A 15,758-nucleotide genomic window follows, 5' to 3' on the forward strand; every position below is an offset into this window, starting at 1 on the left:
TTGTTGTAGCATCGTCGGCGTCTGGGATTGGGCAATAGGCCACACATTATAGAAACATCTCTTTTCTTGTCTTACAGACATTACTGGTTCCTTCGCGCTAGCCTCTCAGTCCCCTCCAGCCCATATTGACATACGAGATGTGTTCTCTCTGAATCCTGACGCGTTTAGGGACAGATTCGCATTATTCCAATACGGTGGTCTATATCGATACCTCTAACCAACCCCCTTATCTCTACCTACATCCACGTAAAAGGTAGGCCGGAGCCCAACAACAACCACTGCGATGAGGCGCTCCGCCTCGGTGTGCAAAATGAATGGTCTCCTCACTCCACATTATACTTCGGTCAGCGCTAGACTGTCGAGAAAGCTATCTCACAAACGGACGACCTCAACCGAGCAACTTCAACCCGCCCTTCGTCTTCTGCCCTGGCTTGGTGATACCACCACCTCCCATTGGACCTAGATGCGGCTCATACGCCCCGGTCCCATTTGTGCCCGCCCCTGCGCCCATGCCACTGCCGCTCTTGTTTCCACCACTCTTGTTGTTCTTGCCCTTGCGATCCTCCTTGACCACTGCCGGCTTGATTTCCGTCTTCGCTTTGCGCACCACTACCGGATGGCTCTGGATGTACTTCCCGTTCATCTCTTTGGCGGCCTGGAAGAAGTCCTCCGGGTCGCTGAAACTAACGAAGCCGAACCCTTTGCTCTTGTTCGTGCGCTTGTCACGGATGACCTTGGCTTTCTGCACACTCTTCCAACGCGAGAATGCTTTGAGCAGGGAGTCGTCTGTCGTCTCGCCCGCGAGGTTGCCCACGAAGAGACGCAGGTGCGAAGGGTCCCATTCGAGTAGCGAGTCATCCTGCCATTTCTTACCGCCGCCCTCACGGTAGACTGTCTTCTTCTTCTCGTTCGACTCGCCGCTAGCATTGGGGGTGGTCGCTTCCGGTGTGCTGGCGTGTGTAGCCAGTGCTGGAGTGCCGGTGCCGCTGCGACCGCCTGTAGCAGTTGCTTTGTTGGTCGGATCGCTGGCGTCTTTCGGCATGTAAGCACTCTGCCACTGGGCTATTTGAGCCGCCATCTCGGAGTCGAAGTCTGGGGTTGCGGTGTCCGGGGCTGGGAACGGGTTGCGGATTTGAGGCGGTGCCGAGTAACCCGTGGCCGGTGCGGCGCCATAGTAGGATGGCTGCTGCGCATAGCCTTGGGATGTGTAGTTGTAAGTGCTTCCCTGGCCATAGCCACCGCGGCCGGCACCTATGGCAGGAGCTGAAGGGTTACCCACGTAGGGCAGCGCGGTAGGAGGTGCGCCATAGCTGGCAGGTGTCGTCGCGGGTCCGTAGCCGGGATACGACGTCGCGGGCCCTGTGTAGCCGACCGCGGCAGCTGTAGGCGCGGGCGAAAAGGCGGGCTTAAAGCCGCCAACTTTGGTGACGGCTGGGCGCGGAGGCAGCGATGGATGTGACGGCTTCGAGACACCTGGAGGACCCGGGTACGACATGATGAATTTCTTGCGCCTGACAGGAGATGCAAAACGCAGAATGACACTGCAGTAGTCACGTACCTGGTGAGCCCAGTCCGTCTACGGCTATGCTCCTGCAAGCTTTCAACCGAGGTGTCTGGCTCACGTCAAAGCTGAGACGAGCGCTGCGTTGTGATAAAGATGATGATCGCGCGTCAGATGGTGCTGGTCGGAAACTCCCGTATGCCAGAGATAAGTTGGTGAACTGGAAGTGCCAAAGTTGTGGCTAGCGCTGTGGCGCAATCCGTATATATGTGGCTTTATAATGACAAGGACCCGGCACCAGCGGATTACGTCATCCAACTAAGTCCAACACCTTGCTCGAGCCACAGTACGGAGTAGGTGCCTGAAAGTTAACGCCGACGCGCATCGACTGTATCCCGAGCTCTGCGAAAGCCATAGGGGATTTATTCTGCCTGACGTTCAGGCCTTCAGACACTATGTAGGATTGATGGTTCAATCGCTGCTGCTTTGCATGGCTCTGAACTGTACGTAGAGGCCAGCACTGTCATTTTAGTCCGCCGCGCGGGTGCTTCAAGTTCTCCAGTGGGTAGGCCATCCAGTGTGGGGGCGCAACATCTGCGCGACTGATGAGGGCCCCTCCTGTGACTCCGGACATTCCAATGTGCTTGGCTCAACATTTCCATAGCAGCGCAGCCGGTAGCGGACAGCAATCAGAGAGAGAGAATCATTCCCCAACAATTTGGAAGGCACGTAGACTCTCCCATTGGCCTAGATAGAAGAGCCTGAACTCATTAGCCTTGGGTCCAAAGACTATTAGTACATACAATGCGGGAATTTGGGAAAGCAGTTGCCCGTCTCCTGGTTGGCGGGGTAATGAACGCTCCGTGGGAGTTTCGAACGAAGCAGTGGGGGGCCATATGGGTAGGGACCCGGGAGGTAAGGTTGCACCATCCTGGGAGACATCGGACACCAACATTCGGGGTTGGCAACTGCCAACCAAGGGCAGTCGTGTACTTCCGATGTATCCGCGGAGACCGCTAACCGGAAGGCCCGAATGTGCATGCGAAAAACATTGATCGGAAAAGCAGAAGCAAGATAAACACGACTGGGCTTCCAGCTCAATTTCGATAACAGGCAAGTTTGTAATTGAGTTCTGCTGCAAGCTGACCTTGCTCCTCAATATCGCGGTGCATGACCAAGCGGAAAGGCGGCAACCGGATTCCGAAAGGTCAAAGCTCCATAAGGTACCTTTTTGTCGGGGAACTGCTTGGACTGCGCCGTGCTTTCTACGCGGCACTGCTGTTTCAAACCAAGAGATCCCTATAAACTGATGCAGTTTGTGTCGGAGGGCTGCCAAAACGAGGTCATACTGCGTCGTGAGGTGCCGGTGCATTCCTTAATCGCAACTTACTAGTATTTTCTGTCAAGACTGCCGGTTCAGGGATGCCTGAGAGGGAGCGCAGCTCTCGCCGACACCAAGTGCCAAAGAGGTATAGAAGGTGCGAGCCGCCCAAACTATGGCTTTCACGTTCTACTATACCAAGAGTGTTTCCCTAGATTTCACTGCAGGTGCCATGGCAACGAGGGGTGCGGATCTCAGCTATAGGGAACAGGGTCAAAGACCGTGCCAACAGCAAGCTGACGGTGGCAGAGTTCTGTCCTGACTGTTGTCTGGAGAGTTGGAAACAAAACCGTGTGTTACAGATAGGTTTAAGTACCTAGGTAGAGTGCCGAGCGCCTGAGGCCCTGAGTAAGCCTTGCGGTAATTATCCGTGGCGGGTCAGTTCTTGGTAAAGCCGCTTTCCCTCAGTGGCTGCTGCAGTTGTAGCTGGAGCTTTCCTTGCGATTGACCCCTCCGACATCGAAGCTCGCCGGTTCCTTCTTAAAACTTTCGTCATCCCTCTCGCACCCCATCTCTCCCCCTTTCCACACATTGACATCCTTGACTGAGGACTCTCCATCTCGACACCACCATTGCAGGTCTGGTCGAGCTCCTAACTACCCATTTTCAGTTTCATCAAACCATTTCAGCAGTTCACGATGTCCGGCGCAGTGTAAGTCCTATTACCCCACCTCCCCGCTTCTCTCCCACACCTCCCGCAACGCCCTTCGTTTTCGAGGGACTCTCGCATCGTACAGTTATCTGGCGTCGTCGTCGTCCAGGCCTCAAGACCACATTGCGAAAACAATGCGCCTTGACCTTGATGAAAAGACCGAGTCTCCCGCGGTAACGGGGAGCTTTCCTACCATTATACCACCTACTGAGTTCCCTCCAGCGCCCGCCTAGCGAACATCGTTGGCGGAGCTTTAGGAGCTGGCTCCTCCTCTTCGCAACACCAGGAAAATGCTAACAATGCTGCAAGCGCTGATATCGGCCTCATCGGCCTGGCTGTCATGTAAGTCCACTTTCCCTCGAGTCACCCGGGGTTCCGGCCCGCCTCCATAACAAGCTGACGAAGAATGGCAGGGGCCAGAACCTGATCATGAACATGGCCGACCATGGCTTCACCGTCTGCGCTTTCAACCGCACCGTGTCCAAGGTCGACGCTTTCCTGGCCAACGAGGCCAAGGGCAAGTCCATCGTCGGGGCGCACTCCGTAGAGGAGTTTGTTTCCAAGCTCAAGAGGCCTCGCCGCGTCATGCTCCTCGTCCAGGCCGGCAAGCCCGTCGATGACTGGATCGAGACTCTGCTGCCACTCCTTGAGCCTGGCGACATCATTATCGACGGCGGCAACTCACACTTCCCCGATTCCAATCGGAGGACAAAGTACCTTGCGAGCAAGGGCCTCCGGTTTGTCGGCTCCGGTGTTTCCGGTGGCGAGGAAGGCGCTCGCTACGGCCCATCTCTGATGCCCGGTGGCCACGAGGAGGCCTGGTCCCACATCAAGGACATCTTCCAGGCCATTGCTGCCAAGAGCGACGGCGAGGCCTGCTGCGAGTGGGTTGGTGACGAGGGCGCCGGCCACTATGTGAAGATGGTGCACAATGGTATTGAGTACGGTGACATGCAGCTCATCTGCGAGGTAAGTGGAGCAGTGTTGCGCCATGCTAGTGGATGTCGCCGTAGTGCGTTGACTAACAGACGGTTTAGGCGTACGACATCATGAAGCGTGGCCTGGGGATGGACAACAAGGCAATCGGCGACGTTTTCGCCAAGTGGAACAAGGGTGTTCTAGATTCTTTCCTGATTGAGATCACGCGGGATATCATGTACTTCAACGACGACGACGGTACCCCGCTTGTCGAGAAGATCCTGGACAAGGCTGGCCAGAAAGGTACCGGCAAGTGGACCGCCGTGAACGCCTTGGACCTGGGCATGCCCGTCACCCTGATCGCCGAGGCTGTGCTCGCTCGCTGCCTGTCTGGCATCAAGGACGAGCGTACCAAGGCATCGACCAAGCTTAGGTACGAGGCTCGCGCCACGACCTTCGAGGGTGACAAGAACCAGTTCCTGGACGACCTGGAGCAGGCCCTGTACGCGTCCAAGATCATCTCATACGCGCAGGGCTTCATGCTCATGCAAGAGGTAGGCTGAAGGCAGAAACGTCGCTTCTGGCTCGACCGGTGCGCTAACATGATTCCACAGGCTGCCAAGGAATACGGCTGGAAGCTCAACAAGCCCTCGATTGCCCTCATGTGGCGTGGCGGGTGCATCATCCGCTCCGTCTTCCTGAAGGACATCACCGCGGCTTACCGCAACAACCCCGACCTGGAGAACCTGCTCTTCGACGACTTCTTCAACAAGGCCATTCACAAGGCGCAGCCTGGCTGGAGAGATGTTGTTGCCAAGGCCGCCGTTCTCGGCATCCCGACTCCGGCCTTCTCGACAGCGCTGTCGTGGTTCGATGGCTACCGCACGAAGGATCTGCCGGCCAACCTGCTGCAGGCGCAGCGTGACTACTTCGGTGCCCACACTTTCAGGATCAAGCCCGAGGCGGCAACTGAGAAGTACCCTGTGGACAAGGATATCCACGTCAACTGGACCGGGCGGGGAGGCAATGTTTCGGCTTCGACATACCAGGCTTAAAACGGGCGTGACTAATGATCGGGATGCGCATGGATGGATATTTGCCGAAATTTACGTAGATTAAGATGGCGGTAGAGACACCATCCAAAAATATTGCTTCTGTTCGCTTCAGCTGCACCGAATTGGCTTTTCTTTTTCTGATGTAGACCGCCACGCTGAAGGAAGTTGTAGTGGCGTCGACTGCTGTGTTAAATGTTATGGGGGATATCTCGTCACGTGATCCAAGCATAGTGGTTGGGCTCGTGGTCTGTGCCACACTGCCAAGACAGCCCAGCGCAACCTCCATCCGATTCGCGAAAAGCGCGACGGTACTGTGTTGCAGAGACGCCAGTTTGGATTCGTGATCGCGGGAGCTAGGACGCCCACATCCAGACAAGCACACCAGCCGATCTGCTCACAAGACTGACGTCCGCACCGACCCCTCATTCCTTGACAACATCCATTAGCCGATCCGTCGGATACCCGAGCCAAAAAGATGGCTGGAGACCCCAGCCACAATGTCCACCAGGACTTAGTATGATCCCGCCGTGGCACTCACAAACTGCTTGGTCGTCGTCGTCGCAAAAGAGCTAACCTTTTGCGCGTCAGCTTCCCCATGTGCACCTGCTATCAACGTTTCGATATGCGACGATGCCCAGGGTCGACCTGCCTGAAGTAACAAAATGGCTGTTGCAGGCACCCAAGATCGCGCGGGACACGGCACCCTTCTACTGGACATACCTCGACTGCCCTGCCGACGGCTCCATCTTCTTGACGTGGCAACCGACGTCGCGCCGTGGTACCGAATTTGCCAGCGATGGATATATATGGGCGGGACCTGAGTTGTCATTCCAGCATAACGCGGGCAACGGCTTGGTATGACACCCCCGGGGGGCTGGGGCGAGGGCCGTTTTGAATAGGGCGCGGCGCCTGGCTAATCATGGACAATAGATCCTCGACATCCATTTCCAGAGAACAGGGTACAGGATGGGTGAGCAGATTGCAATACATTCGAGACGGCGCTTCCGCCTTTGCCCATCCCAAGCGCATGCCCCAAACATTCCCCAAGTCGACCCCAACCTCTGGATAATCCACTATGGACCGGCCGAAAAGAACGACAGGGTACCCGTTAACCATATCGGTATCCCGCCGATGATGCAGCCCATTCTCGGCTTCCGTCAACACTTGTTCCAGATGGGACAAATCGTTCGAAAGGAGTTCATGCTGTCGGATCGGGTCAACTGGCCGCAGATTCCCTTCCCCCAGCGCGGCCAGTCGATGTATGCGCCGCCAATGCCGCAACGTCACGTCCCTCAAACCATGGCTTATCCCCCACACGCCGCCCCGACAATTGGGCCCACGCCCAAGAGAAGGGGAGGGCATACTCCTGGGGGCCAGCAGGGCCAGATAATGGGAGCGCCTTACAGCGCTGAGGCAGCGTTTGATGACGAGGAGGATGTTTCTCGTGGCGACATGTTCGATCATCTCAGCCCGCGCGAAATAAGCATGGCTCGGTATCAGCAAAATCACGAATGGATGGAGGAGATTCTGTCATCGCCCTACCGTATTAACCAGATTGAGGCTTCGGATCTAGGGTTAGGACGGAAAGGGGAGCTCTCCTCACTTACGGAGGGCATTTTCGAGGCCCAAGGTGCCGATGCATTGGTCTCCGGGCCGAAGAAACCGTACACTGGCCAGCTCGACCCCGGCCTGGCGGACGAGTTCCGCAAGCGAGTGACGCAGCGAAACGACGCTATGAGGGCCGAGATTGATGAGATGAAGGCGCAGCATGCTAAATTGCTCGCAAGGTTCAAAGGTAACGCCGCTATCAAGCATGCGGAGCAAGAGCTGCGTGCGGCTACGCAGGGCACAGGCACCGAGTTGTGGCGGCTCGAGGGAAGGCTGAAGGATGATGAGGAAGATGGCGTCCACTGGAATCAGAAACCCTCGAGAACGCTTGAGGAGATCGTAGCCAGTGTTGAGGAACTGGTTGGCAAGCGCGCCGTGGTCGTCAGCGACGTCCACCGTGTTCAGGACGGCGGCTATCAGCCGCCGGCCCCTGAGCCAGAACTCATGCAACCGCAGCCGCAAGTGCCTGGAGGCGCTAATCTCTCAGGCGTCATGTCTCGACAGCCATCGCACGCCGGGTCCGGCATGCTGATGATGGGTGACTCGGACATTGACATGGGCGGCACGGCAGCTGGTCTCCTCAATGACATGCACACCGGCTTCTCGTCCACCTCAACACCCATTAACAACTTCCCAACCCCGCAGCCTCACCTGTCCGCTATCCCCTCCACCGTGGCAACTCCCACAAACCTCAATGTCCCCTCGCCAGCCCAAGCACTGCCTTCACAAACCTCTGCGCCAGGTCAACAAGACGTCCCAACGGGCGAGACAGAATCGTCCAAAGACGGCACCACCGCACCCGACCAGGGCACCGGGAGCGGGGACTGGGTCGTCGTTCCCAAGGATGACACTATCCCGCCGTCTGCCATTGCGACAACGCAGCCCCTAACGACCACAGGCGCCGCCGTGCCATCGACTAGCAAGCCCGCCTCAGCAGCGGCCACGCCCGGCGCCGGTCTCGACAACGATTTCAGTTCGCTCGGGGATCTGGACACGGCCGGCGACGCGCTGGCGAGCTATGACCCGCCCAGTGGCGACGAGCTGAATATGGACATGGAGGACTCGGCGTTCGGAGACGCCTTCCACGGGGTCGAGCAGGCGGGCGGGATGCGGGGCGATACACCTGCCGGGGAGGGGATGTGATTCCCATAGCCGGCCGGGATTGCGGAAATTGGTGTAAGTTTGTGTTACGGTGTGTGCTTGTTTAGCTGGTTTGGCTGGTTGGCCGTCTGTATTTCGGGTAACGGGGTCCCTGGTCCTTGGGGACTGGTCATAGGCGTGAGTCGTAAGATAGTCCCCATGTAAGGGCTGGTTATTATATTGCGTTCTTATCTTGCTCCTTGGATGGACATGGGAATCGTAGTTATTCTACCTAAAACTTCGGAAATGGGATTGAGAACCGCCTCGTGGAGCGAATCGAATCCCTATCGAGAGGGAAACACCTATGTTGCTGACTGATTGTCTTGCTCTACGGAGCGGGCTATTCTTCTTACAAAACATTCTTGTTATCGTCGAACTCTGCAGAAGGGTGGGTAATTCCCAGGTAGAAACTCTCTTATGGAGTCATAGAGAGAAAAGACAAATAACACACTGGAAGCTTGTCTGTCCCTTACTCGGCCCTGCCCAGTTCCGAGGTTGACAAGCACTTCATTATGTGGTGCCTGGGACTAAGTCCCACGAGCTCGTGATATTCTAATGCTCTATATAGTTTGAGGGAAGGATTACGAGGCCACTGTCTAACAAGGTCAATGTCACCATCCCGTTCATTGAGGAACCTGAGATTTCTGCATTGAAGACAATCAAGGTAAACATCATCATGATAGACATAAGGTAAACATCATTATGTTAGACATGAAAGCAGGGTTGAGCCGCCTGTTGTGATCGAACGGTAACGTAGGTAACTTGGCTTGATTCAGATTGTTTGGCCGCGGTCTCCCAGCTGAACAAGGTGAGGCTGATCACTGACAAAACAGTCATAAAAGAAACAGGAGTGAGCTGACTGGGTGTTGCTGATTCCGGACCTTCTGTTTCCGCTCGGCCCGTCACTGGCGAAGTTCCCATATAGCTGTGCTAGGATACATCGCCCGGCCTTGGTATCAATAGCCAGCCTTATCCTTGTCAAGTTCACTTGGCGGAATTCATTCAGAAAGAACTGCCTCTATGACAAATATCATGTCCCCCGGAGCAGTCATTTTCCCTGCCTGGCCGTCCCGTTTCTGATAAGCTCAAGTCCCTCAAAGCAAACCACGCCAGAAATGCCCAATGGAAAGACCCCGCCGACCCTTTAGAACTTGCTGAACTTCTTGACCGCCTTGCCGGTCCGGGGAAGCACGCGGAGAACGTTGAACCGCACCTGTTTTTTCGGCAGGTTAGTAGACGATAGCCAACGGGGGCCTGGTAATCGCCCAAAGCAGCCAGGGGTTGCCCGAAAGATCCAACACATACAGTCTTGCTCAGAGGCCTGCACTGGCCAACGGTGACATGGTCACCCTCCTCAACACGGAAAGCGGGGGAAATGTGCGCAGCGAGGTTTTTGTGGCGCTTCTCGTAACGGTTGTACTTGGGGATATAGTGGAGGTACTCGCGGCGGATGATAATGGTACGGTGCATCTTCGTTGACACGACGGTGCCAGTCAGGATACGGCCGCGGATCGAAACCATGCCCGTGAAGGGGCACTTCTTGTCTGCAGGAAAAGAACACCAGTTAACCACTGTTCCCTGGCCCAATGCAGCCAAATCCTCTCGCAGGGAATCCAGTCGTCGGCATGAAATCGATTTCTTCGCGGGCGACGTAACGGGTCGTTCGGCTGGGGGCGCGTTTTGTGCTGTAGCAACATACCGATGTACTGGCCCTCAATGGCCGTCTTGGGGGTTCGGAAGCCCAGGCCAACGTCCTTGTACCATCTCCGACCACCCTTGCCAGGCCGGGCGGACTTGACCTTGGTCTTGCTGTTGAGGAAGACTATGTGGTGACCGTCGTCAGCGCCCGCCCAATCGACAATCCAAACCAAGCCCCCCTGCTGCCGGACAACGCAGCTGCCCCGAGGAATAACTCACTGTGCGGCTGCTTCTGGAAAGCACGCTCGCTCTGGACGGTCAGTTCGGTAGCCATCTTGTCGGTCTGGCGTGGGCCAAGATGTGCTGCTTTGTCGAGGGGAACACGGGTTGGTGTCGAAAGTTAACAAGTTCGCAGCCCCGGAATTTTGCCAGTAAGAGGTTGATTTTTGGTGGCTCCAATGAGAAAAGTGTGCATGCGCCACGGCCTGCCACACCTGGAATGCTTGGCGCTGGAGAACGGTACGTAGCGTTTGGCACTTTTTAGACGCACGAGCCACATAAAACGGTGGTAGCCGGAGTGGGGCCGCTCGTCGGCTCACCTGCATCATTTTAGTGTTATATTTACATCAGCGTTGTTTGGCCAATCAGTCTTTGTAAACAGGTGCCCCTCCGAGGAGACGGCGTCTGTCGCGCTCGGAATGTCCCTGCCGCGTCAATGTTAAGGTACCTGATTCAACAATCGCCCCTTGCGACACCGCATATTTAGATTTACTCCCAACTCAATGGTGTAAAGATGGCCGGACAGGACGAAGCTACGCTTCCGGCGACGCGCCGGACACGCAAGTCCATTGGAGGCGGGCCCACGACGCGCAGAAGTATCGATAAGGAGAATGCGGCGGCCGATGTGAGCGGCGCTGGTGCCGCGACTCGAAAGAAATCCCGGAGCAAAAGCATGGGACCTGGCGGTCTCGATATCCTTAAGACGGGCAACGCCAACCGGAGAGCTGTGTGTTTCTATCCTCCTGCGAAGAACTAGGGGCTCAGTTGCTGACTTTGCGCTAGTCCCTTGCTGTTCCGACCCCTCGATCGATTCTCAAGCCTACAATTCCGCTTATACCAGAAATTCCGTCTTACAAGCCGAAGCACGCCTCAGGAAACAATGGTGCCGGAGGGGAGGCCGGAGGGACTAAGGTTGCCTTACGGACCGAGGAAGAACAGCAAGCGGCTGCGCGGGAACGGGAGGAACGAGAACGGGCCCAGTTAGAGAAGGAGATTAGCGACCGGAGAGAGGCGAGGAGGAAGTCACTCGCGAACCGCCGCGTTTCCTTTGCGGCCGAGGCGACGCTCCATACTTTCCACGAGATCGAGTTCATGCAGGACTCGACCACCTCTAGCGATTCGACGCGCCGAGCGTCTTCGATTGCCGAACAGTCCCAGCAACATCCTAACTCGGACCCGCCTTCGACGCCACCCCGTAATGACCAGGATCACGCGGCCGAGTCCCCATCACACCAGAGAGACGTCTATCAGAGGAACCGCCGACGGAGCTCTGCCGCGTCATCAATGTATGGGAGCGACGATGCCGACAGCGTTGCAGAGGTCCAAACAGAGGAGCTGACAGGCTCGGACGACTCTGACGTGGACGGGACCGAGATGACAGTCGAAGCCGAAGAGATGACGTCGTCATCATTTGCATCGGCAGCATCACCTCGGTCTGCGTATAGCCCCGGTTCCACTGGAAGTCTAGACGAGAACTTGCGGCTGGCAGCTCGAATGGCTGTCACTCAGAGCCTCGACGAGGATGAGGAAGTAATTGCCGGCTTCGCTGGATGGGGGAGAAAGAATCCTTCGCAGGAAAACATCGCTCAAACAGCCAACACGGAAGCCCGCACGCCAGACCGCAGTGTCAATGCTGGGGAGCAAGGGTCAGACATGGAAATGGAGACGGAAATGGACATGGACATGGACATGGAGATGACCAACGCAATTGGGGGGATTCTGCGCGGTCAAAGTGCGTCGCCCGACAAGGAAGACGAGATAAACGAAGATCTGTCCATGGACATAGCTTCGGCATTGGGGGGAATACTTTCCAAGGCGAAGGCATTTCTGCGCCGCAAGTCAGTCGTGCCCAGCCCCCGGTCGGAGGCAGGAGAGTTTGGAGAGCAGACCATGGACTTCACGACGATAATGGGAGGCACCGAACACGGCGAAGGCCCAGATGGCAGTCGCGTCGACATGGACGACAACGAAGACATGTCCATGGAATTTACTACCGCGGTTGGAGGGGTCCTATTGGGTGGCTTCTCTAAGAACGATACTCGAAATGCCTGGCGGCAAACAATGGCGCCAGAAGATGGGAACGAGGAAACCGGGATGATGGACATGACAACGGCTGTTGGTCGGATCCTGCCAGCGGAATCGGAGGTGGACCAAGATGAAGACCAAACGATGGGGATGGACATGACGGTGGCCGTGGGAGGCATCATTAAATCAGCGACCGGGCCAGAGGCGCGTTCCGCTGCGAGGAAGGTCATGGAGCAAGAAGCCGACGAGCCTGACTCCACGACCACTGCCAGAATTACACACTCCCCGAACCGACAAGGGCCCACTGTTCCGGACGAGAATGCTGACCCTGCGTTCTCACCGTTCCGAGGCAAGGGGCTCCGTCGCACGCCGCCTCGCGAACTGTCACCGGTTGCGCGGTCGCCAGCACAACCCAGTAGTTCCCCGATGAGGCAGACTCCGTCTCCCGTGAGAACCACGGCACAAGCGCAGCGAAGCCCTACGAGAACGCCGCCATCGTTGGCTAGCCGCTCCAGTTCACCCATACGCAATCTCTCTTCCCCGACTAAGGGCACACCCCGCTCAGCTGCCAAATCAAGGCTCTTCCTTCAAGATCCCAGCACTGGGGTCAGCACCCCTCGGGTCGTCTTGACGCCACAGGGCCGACGGCTATCCGGAGTTGGTGCTGACCGGCCCGGCCTGGGCTCCCCGCGGGTTGCAGAGATCTTCGACCGCAGAGAATCTATCGGAGAAGCGGCTACAGACTTTGTGCCGAGCTTGCCAGTCGCCTCTCGCCGGAATGTTGCTTTTGCAGACCCACGGGATCTGGAGGCTGAAATTGAGAGAGAGCGCCGGGAGGAACAGGAGAATGAAGGTCGTGAGGGGACTCTCAATCTAAAGGAGATGATCCAAGGACTTAGCCCCAAGAAAACCCCGTTCCGAGGGCGGAAGAGCCTCCACGTTGGCAGCGCAGTGGGCCTCCTCGGGAAGAGGCCTGCAGAGCTTGACGACGATGAGGAGTCGGAGGAAATGGACGGTGTCAAGCGACTCAAGGGGCACCAGGGGAGTCCCGTCAAAAACATCCGACTGCAGTCGCCGCCCTCCAAAGCCGACACGACTACCGGGAGGAAGACAAGGCCCAGCATCAGATCCATGCAAGCACCGGATACGCGCGATGCCACGCCCACTGTTGCAAGCTCGCCACAGAGAGCGACGACGCCCGCGAGTCAAGGCCGGTCAAGGAACACGCTGGATTATGAGCATGCCATCCCCATGGATGATGCGGACGGGCAACCCGAAGATCACGGAGACCGCATACATCTACAAGATTTCCTGAACATGACTAGTATCCGCTTCATGGAGTTGACAACGACCAAGAGGAGACATACGGTCGTTCCAAGCGTGCCCAGAGGCAGCACAGCCGCTGATAACAAGGATGACCTGTCTCTTGAGAGATGCGTGGTCGCTGGTGCATGCACGGTGCCCATGTTGGAGTTGTATCAACATGTAAGTAAATCTCCTCCAGATTCCGCAGCAGCCAAATGCTAACCTCCACCAGTCTTGTCGCGAGCTTAAAAAGTATATCTCTGAAGGGCGTCGCATTGTCCGTGAGATCGAGACCGAGACCTTCGAAGAGAACCCGCCGCTCTTCAAGGAGTACATGACGGCTTCGCCCGAGTTCAAGGTTCTCATGGACAATCAGTTCAAGAATGTCAAGACTCACGCGAGACTGCTCAGCAAGGCCATGTGGTACGAGTGGCGGATGAAGCTGCAGGACGGGCTCAAAGAGGGTCTTCTGAAGACAGCGGAAGGCATGGAGAATGACGACAGGTTGCTGGCGAAGCAGCAGGAACTTCTAGTGTCAGTCCTCCCCGGTATGGTCAAGCGCCTCGAGGCACTTGAACGGGAGCGCGAGGATCTGGAAACTGTCGCGGAAGAGCTTGCCGATTGCGACCCGAAGGATCTTGAAGATGCGAGAGATGAGCTCGTGGCCGTGGATAAGAGCATTGCCGAGAAGGCCAGGAAGCTGGAAGAACTCCGCAGAGAGCTCGAGGAGTCCGCCGAAGAAGTTGACAGCCTCGCGCAGCAAAAGCAGCGTTATTGGGAGGAGATCAAACAAGCCGACAAGATCCGCGAGGAATGCCGGGGTTGGTCATCGGCGGAAATCAACAAGTTGAAGGGTGAGCAGGGAACCACACTACAATCGACTACTAGAGGTAGACATTATTGTGCTAACACTGCGCAGCTCAAACCGATGCGATTGAGAAGCAATACGGCTGGGCTATCTCGTCCATCTCAGACACGACCATTACAATGCGCTACAAGCGCGAGATTGAACTCGTCTTCGACGTCAGATCTCTCCAGCAAGCACAGCGGCAACAACACCAACAGCGAAACACATCCATCGACGTGCGATACGTTGCCGAAACACCGTGTCACTGCTCCCCAGAGAAGGAATTCTTCCTGCGTCACATCCGCGAACATATTCGCTCCCACGCCAAGTCGGCTACCCGGCCCAGCCGCTTGCTGAGGATGGTCAGCTCGGCGTGGGACAAAGCCGAGGCCGTGACCGAGCACATCCGGCGGCTGAACCTGTCCTTCCCCAGCTCTGTTGCATTCGCATCGGATGATGGTAACTCCGTCCTCGTCACGGCATCGGTGCTGCTGGTGCCGTTGCAGACCAGACTTGAGGTCATTCTGAACTTGAGTGCCAAGAACGGTGGCGGGGATGATGATGATGATGATGATGGGCTAGAGGTTGTTGTCACGCCCGAGGCGAAGGTTGTGTATGGTGAGCAGTTCAACACGGTCAAGACCAGGGAGCTGTTGGCGGGGAGGATTGGAGGTGTTGTGGGCAAGGACGGGGAGAAGAAGATGGCCTGGGATGAGGCTGTTCTCGAGTTGTATGGGCGGTTGCTCGCGAAGGGGAAGCAACGGCAGTGATGATTAAATAAGTGTAGCTTGTCAGGCATGGCATCGTCGATGTACCGACTGCCGGTTTAGTTACCTGTTATTGTGCTTAGGTTGGTTGGGTTTTGCATGGGCGGATCTCGGGTCGGGTAGCGAGGGCTTGGATCTCGACTTTGACGGCGACTAGGTTGGAACCGCAGTATATATACCCCGTCAGGAGTTGACTTGTATCATCATGATTGGAGGTTTTACTCTGTTTTCTCTCTATCCTGTTCCATTCTACCGTCCTGATGCGGTTGCGGTTTTCCTGGTGGGTCATGATGTTTCTTGGCGGCTCTGCGTTGCCCTGGCAACCACCTCAACCTCACCTCTTGACCTCACCTCTTGACGTCGTGGGCCGAAGGTCGGTTGCAGAGAGCAAAGTCGCCATAATTGGTCTTGAAGCAATTGAATGAGGCATTTAGATCACAGATACTTCAATTTTACGGCACTACTTGGCGAGTTTTCCATCCAGTGGTCGCCTGTCGCAATTGTTCGCCCGCTTGAAGCTGATGCTGCCACCAGCTCAATTCTGTGAACTTCCCTCCATGATTTGAGCGTCCAAGGACTCCGTATCCAAGTATACAGCTGACCAGAGAGTCTATTTCATGTAGGACAGTCGCGAGACCCAAA

General features: G+C 56.4%; 6 protein-coding genes across 6 annotated transcripts; 3 read left to right on the forward strand and 3 right to left on the reverse strand.

Moving 5' to 3' along the window:
- Positions 1–121: 121 nt before the first annotated feature.
- Positions 122–1,850, reverse strand: B0T15DRAFT_37805 (uncharacterized protein). The gene has a single exon (XM_062864239.1). It carries the CDS (start codon positions 1,493–1,495, stop codon positions 389–391), a length of 1,107 nt encoding a protein of 368 aa, XP_062726213.1. The 5' UTR covers positions 1,496–1,850; the 3' UTR covers positions 122–388.
- On the reverse strand, positions 1,851–3,060 carry B0T15DRAFT_38221 (uncharacterized protein). Its single transcript, XM_062864253.1, has one exon. The coding sequence runs from the start codon at positions 2,871–2,873 to the stop codon at positions 2,205–2,207; it is 669 nt and encodes a 222-aa protein (XP_062726214.1). The 5' UTR covers positions 2,874–3,060; the 3' UTR covers positions 1,851–2,204.
- Positions 3,061–3,854: 794 nt separating this feature from the next.
- On the forward strand, positions 3,855–5,722 carry B0T15DRAFT_518524 (6-phosphogluconate dehydrogenase). Its single transcript, XM_062868368.1, has 3 exons — positions 3,855–4,503; positions 4,572–5,006; positions 5,067–5,722. The coding sequence occupies exons 1-3, from the start codon at positions 3,964–3,966 to the stop codon at positions 5,505–5,507; spliced, it is 1,416 nt and encodes a 471-aa protein (XP_062726215.1). The 5' UTR covers positions 3,855–3,963; the 3' UTR covers positions 5,508–5,722.
- Positions 5,723–5,815: 93 nt separating this feature from the next.
- B0T15DRAFT_518526 (uncharacterized protein) lies at positions 5,816–8,749 on the forward strand. The gene is made up of 3 exons (XM_062868369.1): positions 5,816–6,021; positions 6,096–6,362; positions 6,438–8,749. The coding sequence occupies exons 1-3, from the start codon at positions 5,983–5,985 to the stop codon at positions 8,256–8,258; spliced, it is 2,127 nt and encodes a 708-aa protein (XP_062726216.1). The 5' UTR covers positions 5,816–5,982; the 3' UTR covers positions 8,259–8,749.
- Positions 8,750–8,901: 152 nt separating this feature from the next.
- On the reverse strand, positions 8,902–10,373 carry B0T15DRAFT_518528 (ribosomal protein S17-domain-containing protein). The gene is made up of 4 exons (XM_062868370.1): positions 10,173–10,373; positions 9,955–10,077; positions 9,561–9,799; positions 8,902–9,468 (listed from the first exon to the last, which is right to left on the reverse strand). The coding sequence occupies exons 1-4, from the start codon at positions 10,225–10,227 to the stop codon at positions 9,400–9,402; spliced, it is 486 nt and encodes a 161-aa protein (XP_062726217.1). The 5' UTR covers positions 10,228–10,373; the 3' UTR covers positions 8,902–9,399.
- A 196-nt stretch (positions 10,374–10,569) lies between these two features.
- B0T15DRAFT_564435 (uncharacterized protein) lies at positions 10,570–15,481 on the forward strand. The gene is made up of 4 exons (XM_062870640.1): positions 10,570–10,899; positions 10,956–13,682; positions 13,735–14,356; positions 14,422–15,481. Exons 1-4 carry the CDS (start codon positions 10,687–10,689, stop codon positions 15,117–15,119), a joined length of 4,260 nt encoding a protein of 1,419 aa, XP_062726218.1. The 5' UTR covers positions 10,570–10,686; the 3' UTR covers positions 15,120–15,481.
- Positions 15,482–15,758: the final 277 nt, after the last annotated feature.

The sequence above is a fragment of the Chaetomium strumarium genome (genome assembly GCF_033439665.1).
Source record: "Chaetomium strumarium strain CBS 333.67 chromosome Unknown B0T15scaffold_1, whole genome shotgun sequence".
Lineage (NCBI taxonomy): Eukaryota > Fungi > Ascomycota > Sordariomycetes > Sordariales > Chaetomiaceae > Chaetomium > Chaetomium strumarium.

Bases quoted from the DNA above. Each gene is read 5' to 3' on its own strand.
- B0T15DRAFT_37805 (XM_062864239.1), bottom strand. From the start codon at position 1,495: ATGTCGTACCCGGGTCCTCCAGGTGTCTCGAAGCCGTCACATCCATCG.
- B0T15DRAFT_38221 (XM_062864253.1), bottom strand. From the start codon at position 2,873: ATGCACCGGCACCTCACGACGCAGTATGACCTCGTTTTGGCAGCCCTC.
- B0T15DRAFT_518524 (XM_062868368.1), top strand. From the start codon at position 3,964: ATGAACATGGCCGACCATGGCTTCACCGTCTGCGCTTTCAACCGCACC. The intron at 4,504-4,571 runs GTAAGTGGAGCA...CAGACGGTTTAG, and splicing joins ACATGCAGCTCATCTGCGAG to GCGTACGACATCATGAAGCG. The intron at 5,007-5,066 runs GTAGGCTGAAGG...ATGATTCCACAG, and splicing joins GCTTCATGCTCATGCAAGAG to GCTGCCAAGGAATACGGCTG.
- B0T15DRAFT_518526 (XM_062868369.1), top strand. From the start codon at position 5,983: ATGGCTGGAGACCCCAGCCACAATGTCCACCAGGACTTA. The intron at 6,022-6,095 runs GTATGATCCCGC...TTTGCGCGTCAG, and splicing joins ACAATGTCCACCAGGACTTA to CTTCCCCATGTGCACCTGCT. The intron at 6,363-6,437 runs GTATGACACCCC...CATGGACAATAG, and splicing joins ATAACGCGGGCAACGGCTTG to ATCCTCGACATCCATTTCCA.
- B0T15DRAFT_518528 (XM_062868370.1), bottom strand. From the start codon at position 10,227: ATGGCTACCGAACTGACCGTCCAGAGCGAGCGTGCTTTCCAGAAGCAG. The intron at 10,078-10,172 runs GTGAGTTATTCC...GTCACCACATAG, and splicing joins TTTCCAGAAGCAGCCGCACA to TCTTCCTCAACAGCAAGACC. The intron at 9,800-9,954 runs GTATGTTGCTAC...CTTTTCCTGCAG, and splicing joins CATTGAGGGCCAGTACATCG to ACAAGAAGTGCCCCTTCACG.
- B0T15DRAFT_564435 (XM_062870640.1), top strand. From the start codon at position 10,687: ATGGCCGGACAGGACGAAGCTACGCTTCCGGCGACGCGCCGGACACGC. The intron at 10,900-10,955 runs GTGTGTTTCTAT...ACTTTGCGCTAG, and splicing joins GCAACGCCAACCGGAGAGCT to TCCCTTGCTGTTCCGACCCC. The intron at 14,357-14,421 runs GTGAGCAGGGAA...AACACTGCGCAG, and splicing joins GGAAATCAACAAGTTGAAGG to CTCAAACCGATGCGATTGAG.